Here is a 20,079-nt window from a genome sequence, read left to right on the forward strand (position 1 = left end):
CTCAGGTCTAAGCACTTTCTTTCTAAACATTTTCTAATCTTCATAACGCTTTCATATCAGTGTCATGAATTATTTAGAAGTGTATTTAAATTTCCAAACATTTTAAAAACACTCTATTTGTCAAAAACTATAAAGTCACCGGATAGCTTACTTCTCTTATGGATAAAAAAATCTCAATGTTTTCATTTGTAAATTGTCTGACTTGTGCAGACGTCTTTAGAATTATTTTTAAACTAGAAGCCCAGTGCGCGAAATCACACAGCCCCGACCACCCGCGCCGGTGCTGGTCTTTGGTCGTTACGGCGTTAGGGCCACAGGCCTTTTATAATAGAGACTAGAGGCCCGGTGCACGACATTCGTGCACTGGGGGATGTGGGGGTCCCTCAGTCCAACCTGTACCCTCTCCAATCTGGGAGCCCTCAGGGGAGCCCTCTCCAATCCAGGAGTTTCTGTCTGTCTTTGCAATCATATGAGTGAATTGTCTGAGACCCCCAACCCAGTTTGTTTTGTTGCTCACAGAATAACAGAGGCATTTTTTTCTTTGCTTCATTGGTGGAGATTTCCTGGAAGTTTTAGGATATCTTCCCTTTAATTTTTCCTAGACACTCTGATTTTACTTACATCTCTCACCTTTGCTTTCCCTCCATCCCCCATCGCAACAGTAACTTGCTCCAGGCTCACTTTGCTCTAGTGTCTAGGAGAGCCATCTGCCACCAGAACTACGATTCCCAGCATTCCTGGTGCTCCCCGTGCTGCTGGGAGCAACCGAGGAAGCCACATCCCCCCAAGCCTCCGGCTCTACCGCTCTGCTCTCCACCCAGTGCCTGTGCATGCAAATTAACCTGCCATCTTTGTCGGGGTAATTTGCATACTCACTCCTGATTGGCTGATGAGTGTAGCGGAGGAATGGTCAATTTACACGTTTCTCTTTTATTATATAGGATATGCATTTCCTTTGTGGGCCGACATTGAGATACTTTTAGGGCTGTTCTTCAGGACGACCTATGCTTTCCCCATCGGGACTATTTTGACTACGGTTTCAAACCCCTGCTTTATTTTCATGAAACAGCAAGTCCTTCCGTAACACAGGACGGCTTGAAGAACTGAATCCGACCCGTACCTGATGGTCCTGAATCTTCCTGCCCACCACTCTGAAGGTGTTGTTGCCGGTGTGGTGATAGATGTGGACTCTGCTGAACCCAGTCGAGCCACCAGCTGGAACCCACTTCTTGTTGGCATCATCATAAACCATCACAGCAGCTCTTGCCTGACAGATACTCTGTTCACTGTGAGAACAAGCAGAAAAGGAAAAAGCAAAAAAAAAAAAGCAAACATGAGACATCTAAAATATGCTCAGTTGCCCACACAGCCATATAAATCAGAGTCAGCCGACTCAGCAGTCACTCAACAATCAGTGCTTCACTGGGTGCCAGAAACAACAGTGAACAAGACAAAAGCTTCCTGCCCTTGTGGGTACAGTCTGGTGGGTTAAAAAGTAAAGGGTAATGAGGGACATGAGGAGGGGATCAGGATCCACGAACACACACGTAACACAAAAATGTTTTCTTCTAAACCTGAGTATCGACACTCTCATTAAACTGAATACAGCTCTAAGTATTAATTACCCATTATGTGTTTAATCATATATCCTATATAATAAAAGGCTAATATGCAAATTGACTGAACAGCAGAATGACCGGTTGCTATGACATGCACTGACCACCAGGGGGCAGATGCTCAGTGCAGGAGTTGTCCCCTGGTGGTCCGTGTGCTCCCACAGAGGGAGCGCCGCTCAGCCAGAAGCCGGGCTCATGGCTGGCTAGTGCAGCAGTGGTGATGGGAGCCTCTCCCGCCTCCATGGCAGCGCTAAGGATGTCCGACTGTGAGAGGGTGCAGTCCAGCTGAGGGACCCCCCCCTCCAAGTGCATGAATTTCATGCACCGGGCCTCTAGTATGTTTATAATGTCGGTGACCTGTTTGTGAATCCCTCTGTACTGAAAACCTGTTGGTCATCAGGCTTGCTTCATGGTCTATATAGCAAATTCTGAGAAGCTCTATCTGCCCCTTAAGATATGGAGTGGTCACCAATAATCAATGATGGTAATGTGACTCACTCTCTGACACCCCTTGGCCAGAACACCCTATGTTTCAAATTTCTTCATTTAAAAAATGAAAAAGTAAAATGAGATCTTTTCCAAGGATCCTTTAGATTTTAATTCTAACCATCACAGATAAATACGAAAACAGGACAATCGGAAAATAATGTCTTTAAATCTCAGCTTCATCTCAATTATCTGTTACCAAGTGAGACCGAGATACATGAATAAATAAAATGAGGGGAGATGATCTGAATTTCACATTAAGCACTAGTTTCATCTTTCAAAAATCCTCTAATGCCACCCTGGGGGGAAATGGTTGATTAGAAGTTTAGTTTATTTCGTTTTTGTTTTTTAAATCAAATATGGAAAATGAACAACAAAGAAAACAGGTACAGTAACTCTATGCTTTACCCCAAGCACCCCACATACTATAGAAGACTTAGCTGATGTTTAAGCCATAACTGATGCAGAGGCCCCCAAGTAACTCACCCAACCCCATCTTTAACGAAAGCTTTGCTCATTCAGCCCACTTTGGCCTCAAAGACTTAAGAAAGTAAACATATGGGTTCCTCCCCAATGTCCTCAGGAGCAAAAAGTCACTTTCGCGACCTCTTCTCTCACCCCCACGTCTGCCCCATCTCTCAACACTGTATGTGTGTGTTTCACTCAACTTGCCAGGCAATCTGATGACAGAGGATCATGGAGACATTGAGAGGCCGCAGCACTGAGCAATAACACTGCTTCAGAACAATGGGTTCCAATTGTTTATATTTTTCCACTCGAGAAATTTTACAAAAATTTGTAACAATATTTGTGTGGCACGAACACTGAAATAAATCCAGTGATAGTCTAATACTGTATGCTGCCCTGAAATTTTCTAAACATAACTGTAATTGAGTTTTGATTTTATAGAGAGGAAGGGAGAGGGGGAGAGAGATAGAAACATCAGTGATGAGAAAGAATCATTGATCGGCTGCCTCCTACATGCCCCCCACTTGGGATCAAGCCCACAACCTGGGCACATGACCTGAATCAAACTGGTTCATGGGCCTACGCTCAACCACTGAACCACACCGGCTGGGCTGCACTGAAATTTTGGGGGTAAAAAGTTCTGGGAATAAAAATAAACCGATGACTAGAGCTTGAATTATTATTATTTTTTAATATTTTTTTATTGATTTTTTTTTTACAGAGAGGAAGGGAGAGGGATAGAGAGATAGAAACATCGATGAGAGAGAAACATCGATCAGCTGCCTCCTGCACACTCCCTACTGGGGATGTGCCCGCAACCAAGATACATGCCCTTGGCCGGAATCGAACCTGGGACCCTTGAGTCCGCAGGCCGACGCTCTATCCACTGAGTCAAACCGGTTATGGCGAGCTTGGATTTATTTTTTAAGCTGTGATTCAAGAGCACTTGTCAGCACAACAGTGGAAATCTGGTCCTCACTCACAAGAGAAACACTTAAGTGACAACATTTACATAACCCTATCGCAAGACGACATGAACCAGGTAAAGCAAAGTGCGCAATCCAAGAAGCAAATCTGTAGATTAATAAAGTAACACTATTTCCCAGTTTTCAAAAATTACTATTTGGGGACATACAATATGATTCCCATGGTTCAAGAAATACGGTCTCCTCAAGGGAGTCCCAGTGGGATCGATCACACACATTAGGCCACACTGAACCCCTATTTTTTGTAAGTTAAGTCGTTTCATGCTCAAAAAAAAAGAAGAAAAAAGGCTTTCCAAAAATAAAAATAAAAAAACCCAAAAGCAGAATGTCCCCACTTCTTCCTCTACAATGGGTATCTGGAGACATTCCATGGATTGAAGTACACGGTTCATCGAACAGCTTTTAATTGGCGCTTATTATACAAACCACTTCATCAACCATCCACTGTCTGGTCACTTCAACTTCCCTGGAAAAGCTACAACCACTGAAACAAAGACCTCTGCAAACGAACATATCCAAGTGGCCAGCAAAAGGCCAAAAATGCAAAAAAAAAAAAAAAAAAAAAAAAATTTCGTTGATTCATTTTCTATTGAAAATGAAATGTTCAACATGAGAGGTTAAGGATACAAATCTAACGCTAAGCAAAGCCAAGGAGCAGCGGGAGGGAGGAGCCAGGGTTAACGAGAAGAAGAACTAAGAAGCTGTGGGTAAGAGCTGAGGGGCTCTGGGAAAAGGAGGAACAGACACGAGAGGATGTGGAAGGTGCGAAGGGACGGGTTCGGCCCAGATAACTCTGCGGTCCTGGAGGACATCTGGCACTCAGAGAACACACATCAAAGCCAGGCCACGAAGGGACCGGCCCGGCCCACAGGGGTTCTTAGAGACAAATTCAAATCAAGTCCTCCCATTCCTTCCCACAACATCTGAGGATCTTTCCTGGCTGGAGACAGACATTCTGTGGTATATAAAAAAAATCGTTGGTCTTTGTCCCGGTCCCTGGCACAGAGCTCCTAAAACCCTTGGCATCTCCTGAACAGGAAGAGAGCCTCTGGCATGCTAATGAGCTGACTTGTAGGCTTGAGGAAGGGAGCTGTTTTCAGAAATACTGAGCCATGATCAGAGGGTTGCAATTTTCAGTCCTACTCCCCCTCCCCCCCACCTCTGGGGAGGGTAAGAAGGGTTAGAAATAGAGTTCACAATCATGCCTATGTAACGAAACCTCCATAAACACACCCAAACAAGCTCGCGTGGCAGTGCTGGGTGGGTAGCATGCCCAGCGTGGGCATGGAACCTCTGCACCCACCCCATCCTTTGCCCTATGCATCTCTTCCATCTGGCTGTTCCGCAGTTGCATCTCTCTATATAAAAGCCTAAGCGACCGTTCAACCGGTAGCTATGACGTGCACTGACCACCAGGGGGTTAACAAGTTCTATTTATTTTTAGTATTTCCTTCTGCTTCCTTCTTAAGCTCATTATATGTTATTAAGAGTTGCCCATCTAAGGACAGCTTAGATGTCCCACCGGTTTCTATATATAATCTCTTGTCACTCAGGTCTAAGCACTTTCTTTCTAAACATTTTCTAATCTTCATAACGCTTTCATATCAGTGTCATGAATTATTTAGAAGTGTATTTAAATTTCCAAACATTTTAAAAACACTCTATTTGTCAAAAACTATAAAGTCACCGGATAGCTTACTTCTCTTATGGATAAAAAAATCTCAATGTTTTCATTTGTAAATTGTCTGACTTGTGCAGACGTCTTTAGAATTATTTTTAAACTAGAAGCCCAGTGCGCGAAATCACACAGCCCCGACCACCCGCGCCGGTGCTGGTCTTTGGTCGTTACGGCGTTAGGGCCACAGGCCTTTTATAATAGAGACTAGAGGCCCGGTGCACGACATTCGTGCACTGGGGGATGTGGGGGTCCCTCAGTCCAACCTGTACCCTCTCCAATCTGGGAGCCCTCAGGGGAGCCCTCTCCAATCCAGGAGTTTCCGTCTGTCTTTGCAATCATATGAGTGAATTGTCTGAGACCCCCAACCCAGTTTGTTTTGTTGCTCACAGAATAACAGAGGCATTTTTTTCTTTGCTTCATTGGTGGAGATTTCCTGGAAGTTTTAGGATATCTTCCCTTTAATTTTTCCTAGACACTCTGATTTTACTTACATCTCTCACCTTTGCTTTCCCTCCATCCCCCATCGCAACAGTAACTTGCTCCAGGCTCACTTTGCTCTAGTGTCTAGGAGAGCCATCTGCCACCAGAACTACGATTCCCAGCATTCCTGGTGCTCCCCGTGCTGCTGGGAGCAACCGAGGGAGCCACATCCCCCCAAGCCTCCGGCTCTCCCGCTCTGCTCTCCACCCAGTGCCTGTGCATGCAAATTAACCTGCCATCTTTGTCGGGTTAATTTGCATACTCACTCCTGATTGGCTGATGAGTGTAGCGGAGGAATGGTCAATTTACACGTTTCTCTTTTATTATATAGGATATGCATTTCCTTTGTGGGCCGACATTGAGATACTTTTAGGGCTGTTCTTCAGGACGACCTATGCTTTCCCCATCGGGACTATTTTGACTACGGTTTCAAACCCCTGCTTTATTTTCATGAAACAGCAAGTCCTTCCGTAACACAGGACGGCTTGAAGAACTGAATCCGACCCGTACCTGATGGTCCTGAATCTTCCTGCCCACCACTCTGAAGGTGTTGTTGCCGGTGTGGTGATAGATGTGGACTCTGCTGAACCCAGTCGAGCCACCAGCTGGAACCCACTTCTTGTTGGCATCATCATAAACCATCACAGCAGCTCTTGCCTGACAGATACTCTGTTCACTGTGAGAACAAGCAGAAAAGGAAAAAGCAAAAAAAAAAAAGCAAACATGAGACATCTAAAATATGCTCAGTTGCCCACACAGCCATATAAATCAGAGTCAGCCGACTCAGCAGTCACTCAACAATCAGTGCTTCACTGGGTGCCAGAAACAACAGTGAACAAGACAAAAGCTTCCTGCCCTTGTGGGTACAGTCTGGTGGGTTAAAAAGTAAAGGGTAATGAGGGACATGAGGAGGGGATCAGGATCCACGAACACACACGTAACACAAAAATGTTTTCTTCTAAACCTGAGTATCGACACTCTCATTAAACTGAATACAGCTCTAAGTATTAATTACCCATTATGTGTTTAATCATATATCCTATATAATAAAAGGCTAATATGCAAATTGACTGAACAGCAGAATGACCGGTTGCTATGACATGCACTGACCACCAGGGGGCAGATGCTCAGTGCAGGAGTTGTCCCCTGGTGGTCCGTGTGCTCCCACAGAGGGAGCGCCGCTCAGCCAGAAGCCGGGCTCATGGCTGGCTAGTGCAGCAGTGGTGATGGGAGCCTCTCCCGCCTCCATGGCAGCGCTAAGGATGTCCGACTGTGAGAGGGTGCAGTCCAGCTGAGGGACCCCCCCCTCCAAGTGCATGAATTTCATGCACCGGGCCTCTAGTATGTTTATAATGTCGGTGACCTGTTTGTGAATCCCTCTGTACTGAAAACCTGTTGGTCATCAGGCTTGCTTCATGGTCTATATAGCAAATTCTGAGAAGCTCTATCTGCCCCTTAAGATATGGAGTGGTCACCAATAATCAATGATGGTAATGTGACTCACTCTCTGACACCCCTTGGCCAGAACACCCTATGTTTCAAATTTCTTCATTTAAAAAATGAAAAAGTAAAATGAGATCTTTTCCAAGGATCCTTTAGATTTTAATTCTAACCATCACAGATAAATACGAAAACAGGACAATCGGAAAATAATGTCTTTAAATCTCAGCTTCATCTCAATTATCTGTTACCAAGTGAGACCGAGATACATGAATAAATAAAATGAGGGGAGATGATCTGAATTTCACATTAAGCACTAGTTTCATCTTTCAAAAATCCTCTAATGCCACCCTGGGGGGAAATGGTTGATTAGAAGTTTAGTTTATTTCGTTTTTGTTTTTTAAATCAAATATGGAAAATGAACAACAAAGAAAACAGGTACAGTAACTCTATGCTTTACCCCAAGCACCCCACATACTATAGAAGACTTAGCTGATGTTTAAGCCATAACTGATGCAGAGGCCCCCAAGTAACTCACCCAACCCCATCTTTAACGAAAGCTTTGCTCATTCAGCCCACTTTGGCCTCAAAGACTTAAGAAAGTAAACATATGGGTTCCTCCCCAATGTCCTCAGGAGCAAAAAGTCACTTTCGCGACCTCTTCTCTCACCCCCACGTCTGCCCCATCTCTCAACACTGTATGTGTGTGTTTCACTCAACTTGCCAGGCAATCTGATGACAGAGGATCATGGAGACATTGAGAGGCCGCAGCACTGAGCAATAACACTGCTTCAGAACAATGGGTTCCAATTGTTTATATTTTTCCACTCGAGAAATTTTACAAAAATTTGTAACAATATTTGTGCGGCACGAACACTGAAATAAATCCAGTGATAGTCTAATACTGTATGCTGCCCTGAAATTTTCTAAACATAAATGTAATTGAGTTTTGATTTTATAGAGAGGAAGGGAGAGGGGGAGAGAGATAGAAACATCAGTGATGAGAAAGAATCATTGATCGGCTGCCTCCTACATGCCCCCCACTTGGGATCAAGCCCACAACCTGGGCACATGACCTGAATCAAACTGGTTCATGGGCCTACGCTCAACCACTGAACCACACCGGCTGGGCTGCACTGAAATTTTGGGGGTAAAAAGTTCTGGGAATAAAAATAAACCGATGACTAGAGCTTGAATTATTATTATTTTTTAATATTTTTTTATTGATTTTTTTTTTACAGAGAGGAAGGGAGATGGATAGAGAGATAGAAACATCGATGAGAGAGAAACATCGATCAGCTGCCTCCTGCACACTCCCTACTGGGGATGTGCCCGCAACCAAGATACATGCCCTTGGCCGGAATCGAACCTGGGACCCTTGAGTCCGCAGGCCGACGCTCTATCCACTGAGTCAAACCGGTTATGGCGAGCTTGGATTTATTTTTTAAGCTGTGATTCAAGAGCACTTGTCAGCACAACAGTGGAAATCTGGTCCTCACTCACAAGAGAAACACTTAAGTGACAACATTTACATAACCCTATCGCAAGACGACATGAACCAGGTAAAGCAAAGTGCGCAATCCAAGAAGCAAATCTGTAGATTAATAAAGTAACACTATTTCCCAGTTTTCAAAAATTACTATTTGGGGACATACAATATGATTCCCATGGTTCAAGAAATACGGTCTCCTCAAGGGAGTCCCAGTGGGATCGATCACACACATTAGGCCACACTGAACCCCTATTTTTTGTAAGTTAAGTCGTTTCATGCTCAAAAAAAAAGAAGAAAAAAGGCTTTCCAAAAATAAAAATAAAAAAACCCAAAAGCAGAATGTCCCCACTTCTTCCTCTACCTTTCCTTCCCCCACTGCTCTAGAGTGGGTATCTGGAGACATTCCAAAGATTGAAGTACACGGTTCATCGAACAGCTTTTAATTGGCGCTTATTATACAAACCACTTCATCAACCATCCACTGTCTGGTCACTTCAACTTCCCTGGAAAAGCTACAACCACTGAAACAAAGACCTCTGCAAACGAACATATCCAAGTGGCCAGCAAAAGGCCAAAAATGCAAAAAAAAAAAAAAAAAAAAAAAATTTTTTGTTTTATTTTTTTTCATGAGAGGTTAAGGATACAAATCTAACTCTAAGCAAAGCCAAGGAGCAGCGGGAGGGAGGAGCCAGGGTTAACGAGAAGAAGAACTAAGAAGCTGTGGGTAAGAGCTGAGGGGCTCTGGGAAAAGGAGGAACAGACACGAGAGGATGTGGAAGGTGCGAAGGGACGGGTTCGGCCCAGATAACTCTGCGGTCCTGGAGGACATCTGGCACTCAGAGAACACACATCAAAGCCAGGCCACGAAGGGACCGGCCCGGCCCACAGGGGTTCTTAGAGACAAATTCAAATCAAGTCCTCCCATTCCTTCCCACAACATCTGAGGATCTTTCCGGCCCAGATAACTCTGCAGTCCTGGAGGACATCTGGCACTCGGAGAACCCACATCAAAGCCGGCCCACGAAGGGACCGGCCCGGCCCACGGGGGTTCTTAGAGACAAATTCAAATCAAGTCCTCCCATTCCTTCCCACAACATCTGAGGATCTTTCCTGGCTGGAGACAGACATTCTGTGGTATATAAAAAAAATCGTTGGTCTTTGTCCCGGTCCCTGGCACAGAGCTCCTAAAACCCTTGGCATCTCCTGAACAGGAAGAGAGCCTCTGGCATGCTAATGAGCTGACTTGTAGGCTTGAGGAAGGGAGCTGTTTTCAGAAATACTGAGCCATGATCAGAGGGTTGCAATTTTCAGTCCTACTCCCCCTCCCCCCCACCTCTGGGGAGGGTAAGAAGGGTTAGAAATAGAGTTCACAATCATGCCTATGTAACGAAACCTCCATAAACACACCCAAACAAGCTCGCGTGGCAGTGCTGGGTGGGTAGCATGCCCAGCGTGGGCATGGAACCTCTGCACCCACCCCATCCTTTGCCCTATGCATCTCTTCCATCTGGCTGTTCCGCAGTTGCATCTCTCTATATAAAAGCCTAAGCGACCGTTCAACCGGTAGCTATGACGTGCACTGACCACCAGGGGGCAGATGCTTAATGCACAGACATGGAAACATGGAACAGACTGATGAATGTCAAAGGGAAGGGGGAAGGGCGGAAAGAGATTAACCAAAGATCTTATATGCATACTAGAGGCCCAGTGCATGCATTCGTGCACCGGTGGGGTCCCTCGGCCGGGCCTGCGGAGATTGGCTGAAACCGGCTCTCCAACATCCCCCGAGGGGTCCTGGATTGCAAGAGGGCTCAGGCCAGGCTGAGGGACCCTATTGGTGCACGAATCTGTGCACCGGGCCTCTAGTCCTTTATATTAAACCAGCAATAACACAAGTAAAGTACTTTCCTAAGTTCTGGGAGTCCTTCTAGTGAATTATCAAGCCTGACTCTGTAGTCAGCAGGGCGTGGGTAAGCCTTCGTACCACCACTGGCAGCCAGTATCTGAAATGGGGACAGTCTTGTGGGACTGAGCCATGAGCCTGTGGGGTCTGGGATAACTCCAGATAGTGTCACAACGGAACTGAACGGCTGGACACCCAGCTGGTGTGGAAAACAGGAGAATGGGCTGTTGATGTGCGGAGAAAACCACTCCAGAGACCAACTCCAATTACAGGTGGGCACCAAATAAGCCAGTGAAGCACCCTATTTTGGATCTCACGGACTCAGAAACCTCCAATACAGGTCGGATGAATCCATATAGAAGGTTGACAATACCGTATTTTGGCCTCCTTGCCAGATAGGAAATTGGGGACTGGGGAGGGATCCCCATAACCTAATAAAAGGAGGTATTTTAGAACTTAAAATATCTCAAAATAAAGGCAACATACTGTATTATAGTAATATACTGTAAATGTCATAACTAGCTTTCTATACAATTCTCCATATTTTTTAAAAATATATTTTTATTGATTTCAGAGAGGAAGAGAGAGGGAGAGAGAGATAGAAACATCAATGATGAGAGAGAATCACCGATTGGCTGCCTCCTGCATGCCCCCTACTGGGGACCGAGCCCACAACTCAGGCATGTGCCCTTGACTGGAATCGAACCCAGGACCCTTCAGTCTGCAGGCCGATACTCTACCCACTGAGCCAAACCAGCTAGGGCTATAATTCTCCATATTGTCTGGGGTTTGCTTTTTTCCTTCTCATTTCTCTCTCATCCGGTAAAATACTTAAGAGTTTGCTTTAAAGTATGACTAGCCTCAGTCACAACAGAACTGCCTGTACATTAGCGTAAATACAGACAATAGCGGAATGACAGGGACAGCTCAGAGGGTCTTCTGACAGGCGTTAGGGTCGCCGAAGGAAAAACACACGAGGCCAAAGGGGGTAAAGAATGATGAATTCATTAGGTCACCTGGAAAACCAGATGGGCTGAGCCCCAAAACGGTGCCAGCCCCCAAAGACGAGGAGTCGGAGGTTTTTAAAGGACTCTAGGCCGGCTTTCTCTGCGCAGGTCCGGATTCTGGGACACCTCAGAGGGGAGAGCTCATGGTCTTAGCAAGTGGCATGTGGTCTAAGCAGGTGGCATGTCCATTGTGAAGTGGCCTCAAACTCGGTTCCCAGGAGAGTGGGTACCGATTCAATTATTTGATCAGACCGAACAAGAGGGATTTCAGGCTTTCTCCGGGAGGATTTTTAGCTGAAGAAGTCAACAAGAGGACTTCCGAAATGCTGAGATTGTACACCTATGTGCAGCTTTTCAGGGACACGTAACTGGAAGGGAGGCAAGATTTAAGAACCACAGCTACTGAAGAGGCAGAGAGGAATAAAAAAAAGAAATGCAGATCGAAACAAGTACCGCAAGCCCGGCCGGCGTGGCTCAGTGATTGAGCGTCAATCTAGGAACCAGGAGGTCACAGTTCAATTCCCGGTCAAGGGCACATGCCGGGGCTGCAGGCTCGGACCCCAGTTGGGGGGCGTGCAGGAGACAGCCGATCCATGATTCTCTCTCATCACTGATGTTTCTCTCTCTCTCTCTCCCTTCCTCTCTGAAGTAAAAACATATATAAAAAAATTTTTTTTAAAAAAACTAGCCCAGCAAAAAAGATAAACACTTCATATTCATTATATGACTATTCTCTCCACATTACAGCAAGCCTCAAAATGAGCACCTACTCAAAGCCTTCAGCATCCTGAGTCGGAAAGGGAACTACTATCAAAGATTAAACCAGTAAATTATAGCTTGTGAAGAGCAGGCATTTACATTCGTTATAAACAAAAATTTCATTTTATGATCAAATGCACTGGGTATATAGAGCCGATACAGTTTTTCTTCCTGGTGTTAACTTGGGTATTTTAAAATAAAATATAGCATCAGAAGGCTGGAGAGAGCTGATTTTTAAAAATATAAAGACCGTAACACTGCATTAGAATTCTTTGACTCTGTCAAGTAACTTATTCCTGAATATAGTCAAATTTCCTGAACAGGTATATATGACGGCAGAGGACGGGTGCCAAATTCTCTTCTCCCAGGTACTAGTGAATGAAAAGCGTCCTGGTATTCCAGCTCCTTAAGGATGGCTTGGCTATTCTGGTCTATGCTACTTATTGAGGTTGCAATAAAGCCAAGTCTTTGAAAATAGCAACTTCCTTTCAAAGCCGTCACTCATTAATCGCTACTTGTCAAAGCAGCATGACAATGACAGGGCCTAGCCCACAGCAGACACCCTTTAAGTACCTGTTCAGTACCCGATTCCGTCGAATGCAATCCTACTTATCGAGACCTGGGTCCAATACCATTTCTCTGCGAAGTCTTTCTGGGGTCCCCAGAGCCAGAATGAATCACCCTCCCTCCCACAGTCCTCATTCATCTTTCCACGAGGGAGGCTCTCTGAGGAGGTCCTACCTGAGCCATAGGAGGGAGAGGGTACGTTCTTTACGCCGAGGGCTCTGGGAAGACACTCGAAGGCTTTAAGCCAGTGGTTCTCAACCTTCCTACTGCCGAGACCCTTGAATACAGTTCCTCATGTTGTGGTGACCCCCAATCCCATGGTTACAAACTGAACATCATTAAAGCATAGTGATGAATCACAAAAACAATATGTAATTATAGATGTGTTTTCCGATGGTCTTAGGCGACCCCTGTGAAAGGGTCGTTCGATCCCCCAAAGGGGTCGCGACCCACAGGTTGAGAGCCGCTGCTTTAAGCAGAACGGGAGGTACATTTTTAAAAGATGACTCTAGCTGCTACGCAGACAGAGGAGGGGTTCAGGAAAGTGACATGGAGATCAAGAACGGAAGCATGAAGACCACGGTGAGGGGCACATACGGTGACACTGGAGCCTGACTAGAAACATGGGAGGGAAGCACATGGGAGTGTATGTCGCAGGTATATCGGGCCCTGGCTGGTGTGGCTCAGTGGATAGAGCATCGGCCTGCGGACTGAAGGGTCCCGGGTTCAATTCTGGTCAAGGGCACATGCCTGGGTTGTGGGCTCGATCCCCGCTAGGGGGCGTGCAGCAGGCAGCCGATCCATGATTCTCTCTCATCATTGATGTTTCTCTCTCTCCCTCTCCCTTCCTCTCTGAAATCAATAAAAAAAAAATTTTAAAAAAGAAAGTGTATCGGACAGGATTCACTAGTACACAGATAAGAGGGGAGAGGAAAAGGCGGGGTGGGGACAACGGAAGGCAGGAGACAATTTTGGATGTCACCTAGCACTTTACGGATACTCCCAAAGTGTGTGACATGCTGAAAAGTATCCCTGTTGAAAGCCACAGTCCCAAGTCATCTATTTTTACACGCGTATTAGCACATCCTCACCATCTTTGAAGAAGCAGAGTGCCAATCATCCTCAAATCCTCAGTTTCCGTTCTGTCAAGGTCTGTACAATAACCCCTCCTATGCTACCAACCTCTTAAGGGGGTTCGCACTGAAAAAGAGCATTAGCACCTTGGCTGTTACGACGCTGAGTCATTCTCACAACTAACATGTCAGCTGCTCAGAAGATAAAATATTAAGGCAGAAATTACACACACAAAAAAATGGGGAATTTTTAAAAAGAAGGATTTCCATCTCACGCTCCGATGTCAAAGGTTTTTGGTCAAGCCTGCAATTTTATCACATCTCAAGCATTAAAGAAAGAGAGGTAGAGTAAACATAATGTTCGATTTCAATTCCACAAATATTGCTCCCACCTATACCCCACAGCTGCCGGAGTACAGGAACACCGAGTTGGGGCCATCTCATTGATAAAAGATTACACGGTCAGATCGGGATAAACATGCATTTTCCTCAAACAGGAAAGCCAACAATACATACCAGGCCCTATATCAGTGACGGCGAACCTTTTGAGCTCGGCGTGTCAGCATTTTGAAAAACCCTAACTTAACCCTGGTGCCGTGTCACATATAGAAATGTTTTGATATTTGCAACCATAGTAAAACAAAGGCTTATATTTTTGATATTTATTTTATATATTTAAATGCCATTTAACAAAGAACAGTCAACCAAAAAAATAGTTCGCGTGTCACCCCTGACACGCGTGTCATAGGTTCGCCATCACTGCCCTATATTGTGTTAGGCACCAAAAGAGTCGCAAATCGAGTGCTTTTTCTCTCAGATCACTACTCAGGACTCGTCACCCTGCGAACCTCGGGCTCAAGTCCAGAATCCTCCCGTCCCATCCCCCCTCCCCGGTCTGTCCAGCCTACTCCTGCAGCCCTTTGCTCACGCTGCTAAAAGCTTTAACCTGGGCCCCGTAGTTTCTCGGTTGCATGATTTCAACAGTCTCCTAACTGGCACTGTGGATGCAATTTTACTCCCAACCCCGATGCATGTTTTCCAAATCAAATCTAATCGTGTCGCCCTTCCGGCTAGCACACCCCAAAGACTCATTTCAGGGTGCCCTCTGGCTGCGTGGCATGGCACTCCAGGTCCGCCGTGGTGTGGCCTCTGTCTTTTGACGTTCATTCTTTCTCTCAGACACTGAGAGCATTAAAAGCGCGCCTCACGCCATCCCACCGTCCTCCTGCTGGGGGCACACGCGTGCAAAACGGTTCAAAACTCCAGCCAAACCGGTTTGGCTCAGTGGATAGAGCGTCAGCCTGCAGACTGAAGGGTCCCAGGTTCGATTCCGGTCAAGGGCATGTACCTTGGTTGCGGGCACATCCCCTGTAGGAGGTGTGCAGGAGGCAGCTACCTATATAGCTTAAGTTTAAAAAGTTTGGCTCTCAAAAGAAATTTCAATCGTTGTACTGTTGATAATTTGGCTCTGTTGACTAATGAGTTTGCCGACCACTGCCCTAGGCTAACACGAAAAGCTTTAGAATGAACACGTATGTTATAAAGCTGGTTAACATAGGTGAAGGCATATGTCATTTCTAAGTGCACCAAACTTTATCTAGTTCAACTAACCAACCACTATGACCAGTACAGGTCACAGTAGATACCAAGGCTTCTACTATAGGGTACATTTATGAAATACTAAATAGCTTGTCTCCTTTTATATTTCATAAAAAAAAGACACTTGTTAATAAGAAGGAAGGGGAAAGCTGCTTGTTGGTAACAATGAGGTGTTGTCAGGCTCATGGATTGAGGGATACAGGAAAAACACTGTGAATGTCACTGACAAACAGCAGACACAAATAAAGGCAACATACACACTTGTTGTCCTCAAGGCAAGGAAACCATCTGGGAGGCAGCAGCTCCAAATATGCAGGAAGGCAAAATTTCCCACCGAGACCACACAGTTATATATCACTCAAGTGTCTATGAAATACTAAAAGGCTTAAAAAAAAAAAAAAAGAGGTAGAAAGATCTGTCACTACTAAACTCTTCATCCCACATCGATATTAATGTGCCAAGTACAAATGCAATCTAGTATAGTCACTGATCACAGTCACCAAAGAAAATACTAATAAGTACATCCTAAGAAGGGTTGCATATTTCCAGAAAACAGCTCTGCTGGGTTATCCTGTAGAATGAACAACAACAACAAAAAATCGCTGATAGTGTCAGGCTAAGGAATAAGTCGAAAAAGTATCCTAAAGAGGTGCTGACTACATGCAGTCATGTGTTTAGAAGTAATGAGAGGAATTTTTTTTAAAAATATGTTTTTATTCATTTGAGAGAGGAAGGGAGAGAGAGAAACATCAATGATGAGAGAGAATCATGGATCGGCTGCCTCCTGCACGCCCCCTACTGGGGATCGAGCCCACAACCCGGGCTTAGGACCCCAACCAGGACCCTTCAGTCCGCAGGCCAATGCTCTATCGGCTGAGCCAAACCAGCTAGGGCAAAAAGGAATCTTTTTTTATACAGCTTTGCAGTACTGTTTGACTTGCATTATGAATACCTCTTGCTTGAATAAGCATAGAATATGCAGATTCGATAAAGGTCACCTGACCCAACAACAAGGACCTGCTGCTGCCAACAATATTCCTGGAGAAATAAAGAACGTGAAAACGCACCGTTTCCATGTTCACAGAACAAGAGAGAAGAGACGACGAGGGTGGAATGGGTAAGACTTGGTGGAGGCAAAAGAAAATGAAAGCATACTGGGCAGGAAGTAAAAAGAGATACTAAGAAACTGGAAACGCCGAAACCGGTTTGGCTCAGTGGATGGAGCGTCGGCCTGCGGACTGAAAGGTCCCAGGTTCGATTCCGGCCAAGGGCATGTACCTTGGTTGTGGGCACATCCCCAGTAGGGGGTGTGCAGGAGGCAGCTGATCGATGTTTCTCTCTCATCCATGTTTCCAGCTCTCTGTCCCTCTCCCTTCCTCTCTGTAAAAAAATCAATAAAATATATTTTTAAAAAAGAAGAAAGAAACTGGAAAGAATGAAAATATCTTGGGTTGGGGACCTGCCTCACCCGAGCAACGCCTGGGCACATACTGAAGGGATGCTTGCCGCTAACGAGCAGGTAGATTCAAGCCCGCCTGCCTTTCCTGGGACACAGAAGGCTAGTTAACAAAAATCAAGCAAACATCCTTTTTTTTTTAAAAAAGAATTAAAATCAACTGGTTCAGGAAACTACACTCGATAACTACCCACAAATAAGTATTTTCAGAGCCTGTGTTTCAGAGCATCACTTAACTGTATGCACAAAAGCGACTTTAAAGTGCTAAAATACCAAACTATCAGTCTAGAATTCTATATTCAAGGAAAATATTCTTTTTAAAATTTACTTCAGAGAGGAAGGGAGAGGGGGAGAGAGAGAGAAACATCCATGATGAGAGAGAATCATGGGTCAGCTGCCTCCTGCACACCCCACACTGGGGATGGAGCCCACAACCCAGGCATGTGCCCCGACCGGGAATCGAACCCTGACCTCCTGGTTCATAAGTCGACACTCAACCACTTGAGCACATCGGCTGGGTGGGAAATATTCTTTAAAAATGAAGGTAAATAAAGACATTTCCCGATTTTTACAAAAAGTTCTTTTTTTTTAAGACAAGGTCATCCTGCAAGCTGGAAAGAAATGGTACTAGATGGAAAGTCGAATACTCAGTATGACATAAAAAGCATCGAAAATGGTTAAGTATAGGGTAATTATAAATTAGATTATGACTGTGCAAAGAAAAAAATGGTAACATTACTTTATGGCATTTCAAACTATGTCGACAATATATATATATGACAACTATAGCAAACAGAATGGAAGGAAGGCTGATACATGCCAGCACATACATGAACAGCAAAAATGTTAGGAAGCAATACAAGAGTATGTATCTGACGACTCCTAGATGAAGTTTGGAAACAGGAAATGCTAATCAATAATGGAAATCAATCGCAGCGATTTGCAGATGGGGGAGGGGGTTGAAAGCGAGCTGACATTGCTTCAGGGGACTTTGCCATCACCCCGGAATGTTCTGTCAAACCGATATATGCATCTGTCAAAACCCACCCAATGGTCTGTGCATGTCACTGTGTATCTTTTACCGCAAAAGGAATAAAAATGGTACTCTGAGCCCTAGTTAACGATACACATACTGAAATACTTAGGACATCATGTGCTGGTGACTATACTTATTTTTTTAAATGCATCAAGATAAATTATATGTGTGTTTAGATATGTGATAAAGCAAGAATCGTAAAATGTTTATAGAATCAAGATTGTGGATATACAGATTTTTAATGAATAAATCTTTCCACTGTTCTTTAGTTTTAAATTTTTTATAATAAACTGTTGGGAGTAGGATGGGGAGGTAAACTCCTGCGCAGCCTTCTCTCTACAAAGGAGCTAATTATTCGCTGACTTCATACCCGTAATATAAATTATGTAACATAATACATTTTCATAGCCTCATTAATAAAAAGACAAAAGACGGGCATGTTTTATTTCTCCGCATTCATTCCCATCAGAACTCCACAAATCTTCAATGGAATGGGTTGAGAAACAATGTGTAGCTGAAAATAACCCGCTTGCAAGTGGCGTAGTGAGGATCCCTTCCCCCAACCGCTCAAAAACACACCCACCCACCACAACAGCTGAGATTAACAGTCCAACTCACAGTTTGCAACTAAAACCTGTTAAAAAAAAGTTCCAAAAATTTCTTTAAAGCCCATACTTGTCTCCTACGCTCCAAACCCACCTAGACAGCTGCCTAGTACGCATTTCTAACCCAAGATCACAAACCGACCTCAGAATGCAACCTTTCACCCCCTCCGCTCCTCCCTCCCTAATTTCCCATCCACTCTACAGACAGCTCCTCTGCAGTCACCCCAATCAGTCACCGCGCTGACAATTCCACCCCCACGTCTTCCCAACAGGGGTGGGGAACCTTTTTTCTTTCTGCTGAGGGCCACCTGGATACGTAGAACACCCGTCATGGGCCATACGACATGATCACCTTCAAAGCTGGCCTGCTATCCTTGGTCAAACATTTCATTAACTCACCCCTAACGCCTTGGCAGGGCCAGACCAAAGGATTTCTCGGGCCTTATGTGGCCCGCGGGCCGGACGTTCCCCACCCCTGTTCTATAACTACCCGCCCCCCCTCCATTCTGTCCCACTGTCACTGCATAAACGCATCATTTCCTTCCTGGATTACTACGATAGGGATCCCTAAAGTAGCCCCTATCTTCAGCATTTCCTGACCAAGGATGTCAGCTCAGTATTACCTAGAAAATGTAACGTCCCACTGGCTCTGCATAGGAGACTCTAAGAGTATTTTCATCAGGACCTGGTACAAAACAGACTTACATTTCTGCTGGCTTCACTAATACCATTTTCACGTAAACTGATAAAGACAAGTTTGTCCACATTACCACATCACATCTGTCATTAAGACCCCAGGAGAGCCGAAACTGGTTTGGCTCAGTGGATAGAGCGTCGGCCTGCGGACTGAAAGGTCCCGGGTTCGATTCCGGTCAAGGGCATGTACCTGGGTTTCGGGCACATCCCCAGTAGGGGATGTGCAGGTAATTAACATTACCAGATTCTGGGAGCATGGGCGTTCCGAGTAGAGAATCTGGAGTTAGGACTGGAGTGGATTTCGACGTCAGCTCTGTGGTTTTCTCACACATCCCCATGTGACCTTAAACAAATTGCTCTCTGGTCTCCGGTATCCTTAAGCCTCCGCTTCCTCACGTCTAAGTAGAATAATAATAGTACCTGCCTCTCACAGAACTGCCGTGAGAATAAAACCACAGACGTCAAGCACTTCAAGTATCAGGCGCGCAACGGGCACTGAATGGTGTCAGCCATCACCAGTATCGGCAGCAACAGCGTGTGGGCACATGGGGACGAGCAAATACACGGGGTTCCAGAATCACAGGTGCACCCTGAACGTCTCGGTCTCCTTAAGCCTCCGCTTCCTCACGTCTAAGTCGAATAATAATAGTACCTGCCTCTCACAGAACTGCCGGGAGAATAAAACCACAGACGTCAAGCGCTTCAAGTATCAGGCGCGCAACGGGCACTGAA

At 45.1% G+C, this 20,079-nt stretch overlaps 1 protein-coding gene across 2 annotated transcripts in view; it reads right to left on the reverse strand.

The window, feature by feature from the left end:
• The window catches only part of ENAH (enabled homolog (Drosophila)), a 58,891-nt gene extending 57,534 nt beyond the window's left edge, over window positions 1-1,357 (reverse strand). For both annotated transcript variants that reach the window (XM_014539962.1, XM_014539961.1), the window contains exon 1: window positions 1,121-1,357. In XM_014539962.1, the coding sequence (XP_014395448.1) occupies window positions 1,121-1,342 (222 nt within the window). In that variant the 5' untranslated portion in view covers window positions 1,343-1,357. The remainder of the gene's footprint in view (window positions 1-1,120) is intronic.
• Between the last annotated feature and the right edge of the window lie 18,722 nt (window positions 1,358-20,079).

Source organism: Myotis brandtii, unplaced genomic scaffold (genome assembly GCF_000412655.1).
Source record: "Myotis brandtii unplaced genomic scaffold, ASM41265v1 scaffold231, whole genome shotgun sequence".
Lineage (NCBI taxonomy): Eukaryota > Metazoa > Chordata > Mammalia > Chiroptera > Vespertilionidae > Myotis > Myotis brandtii.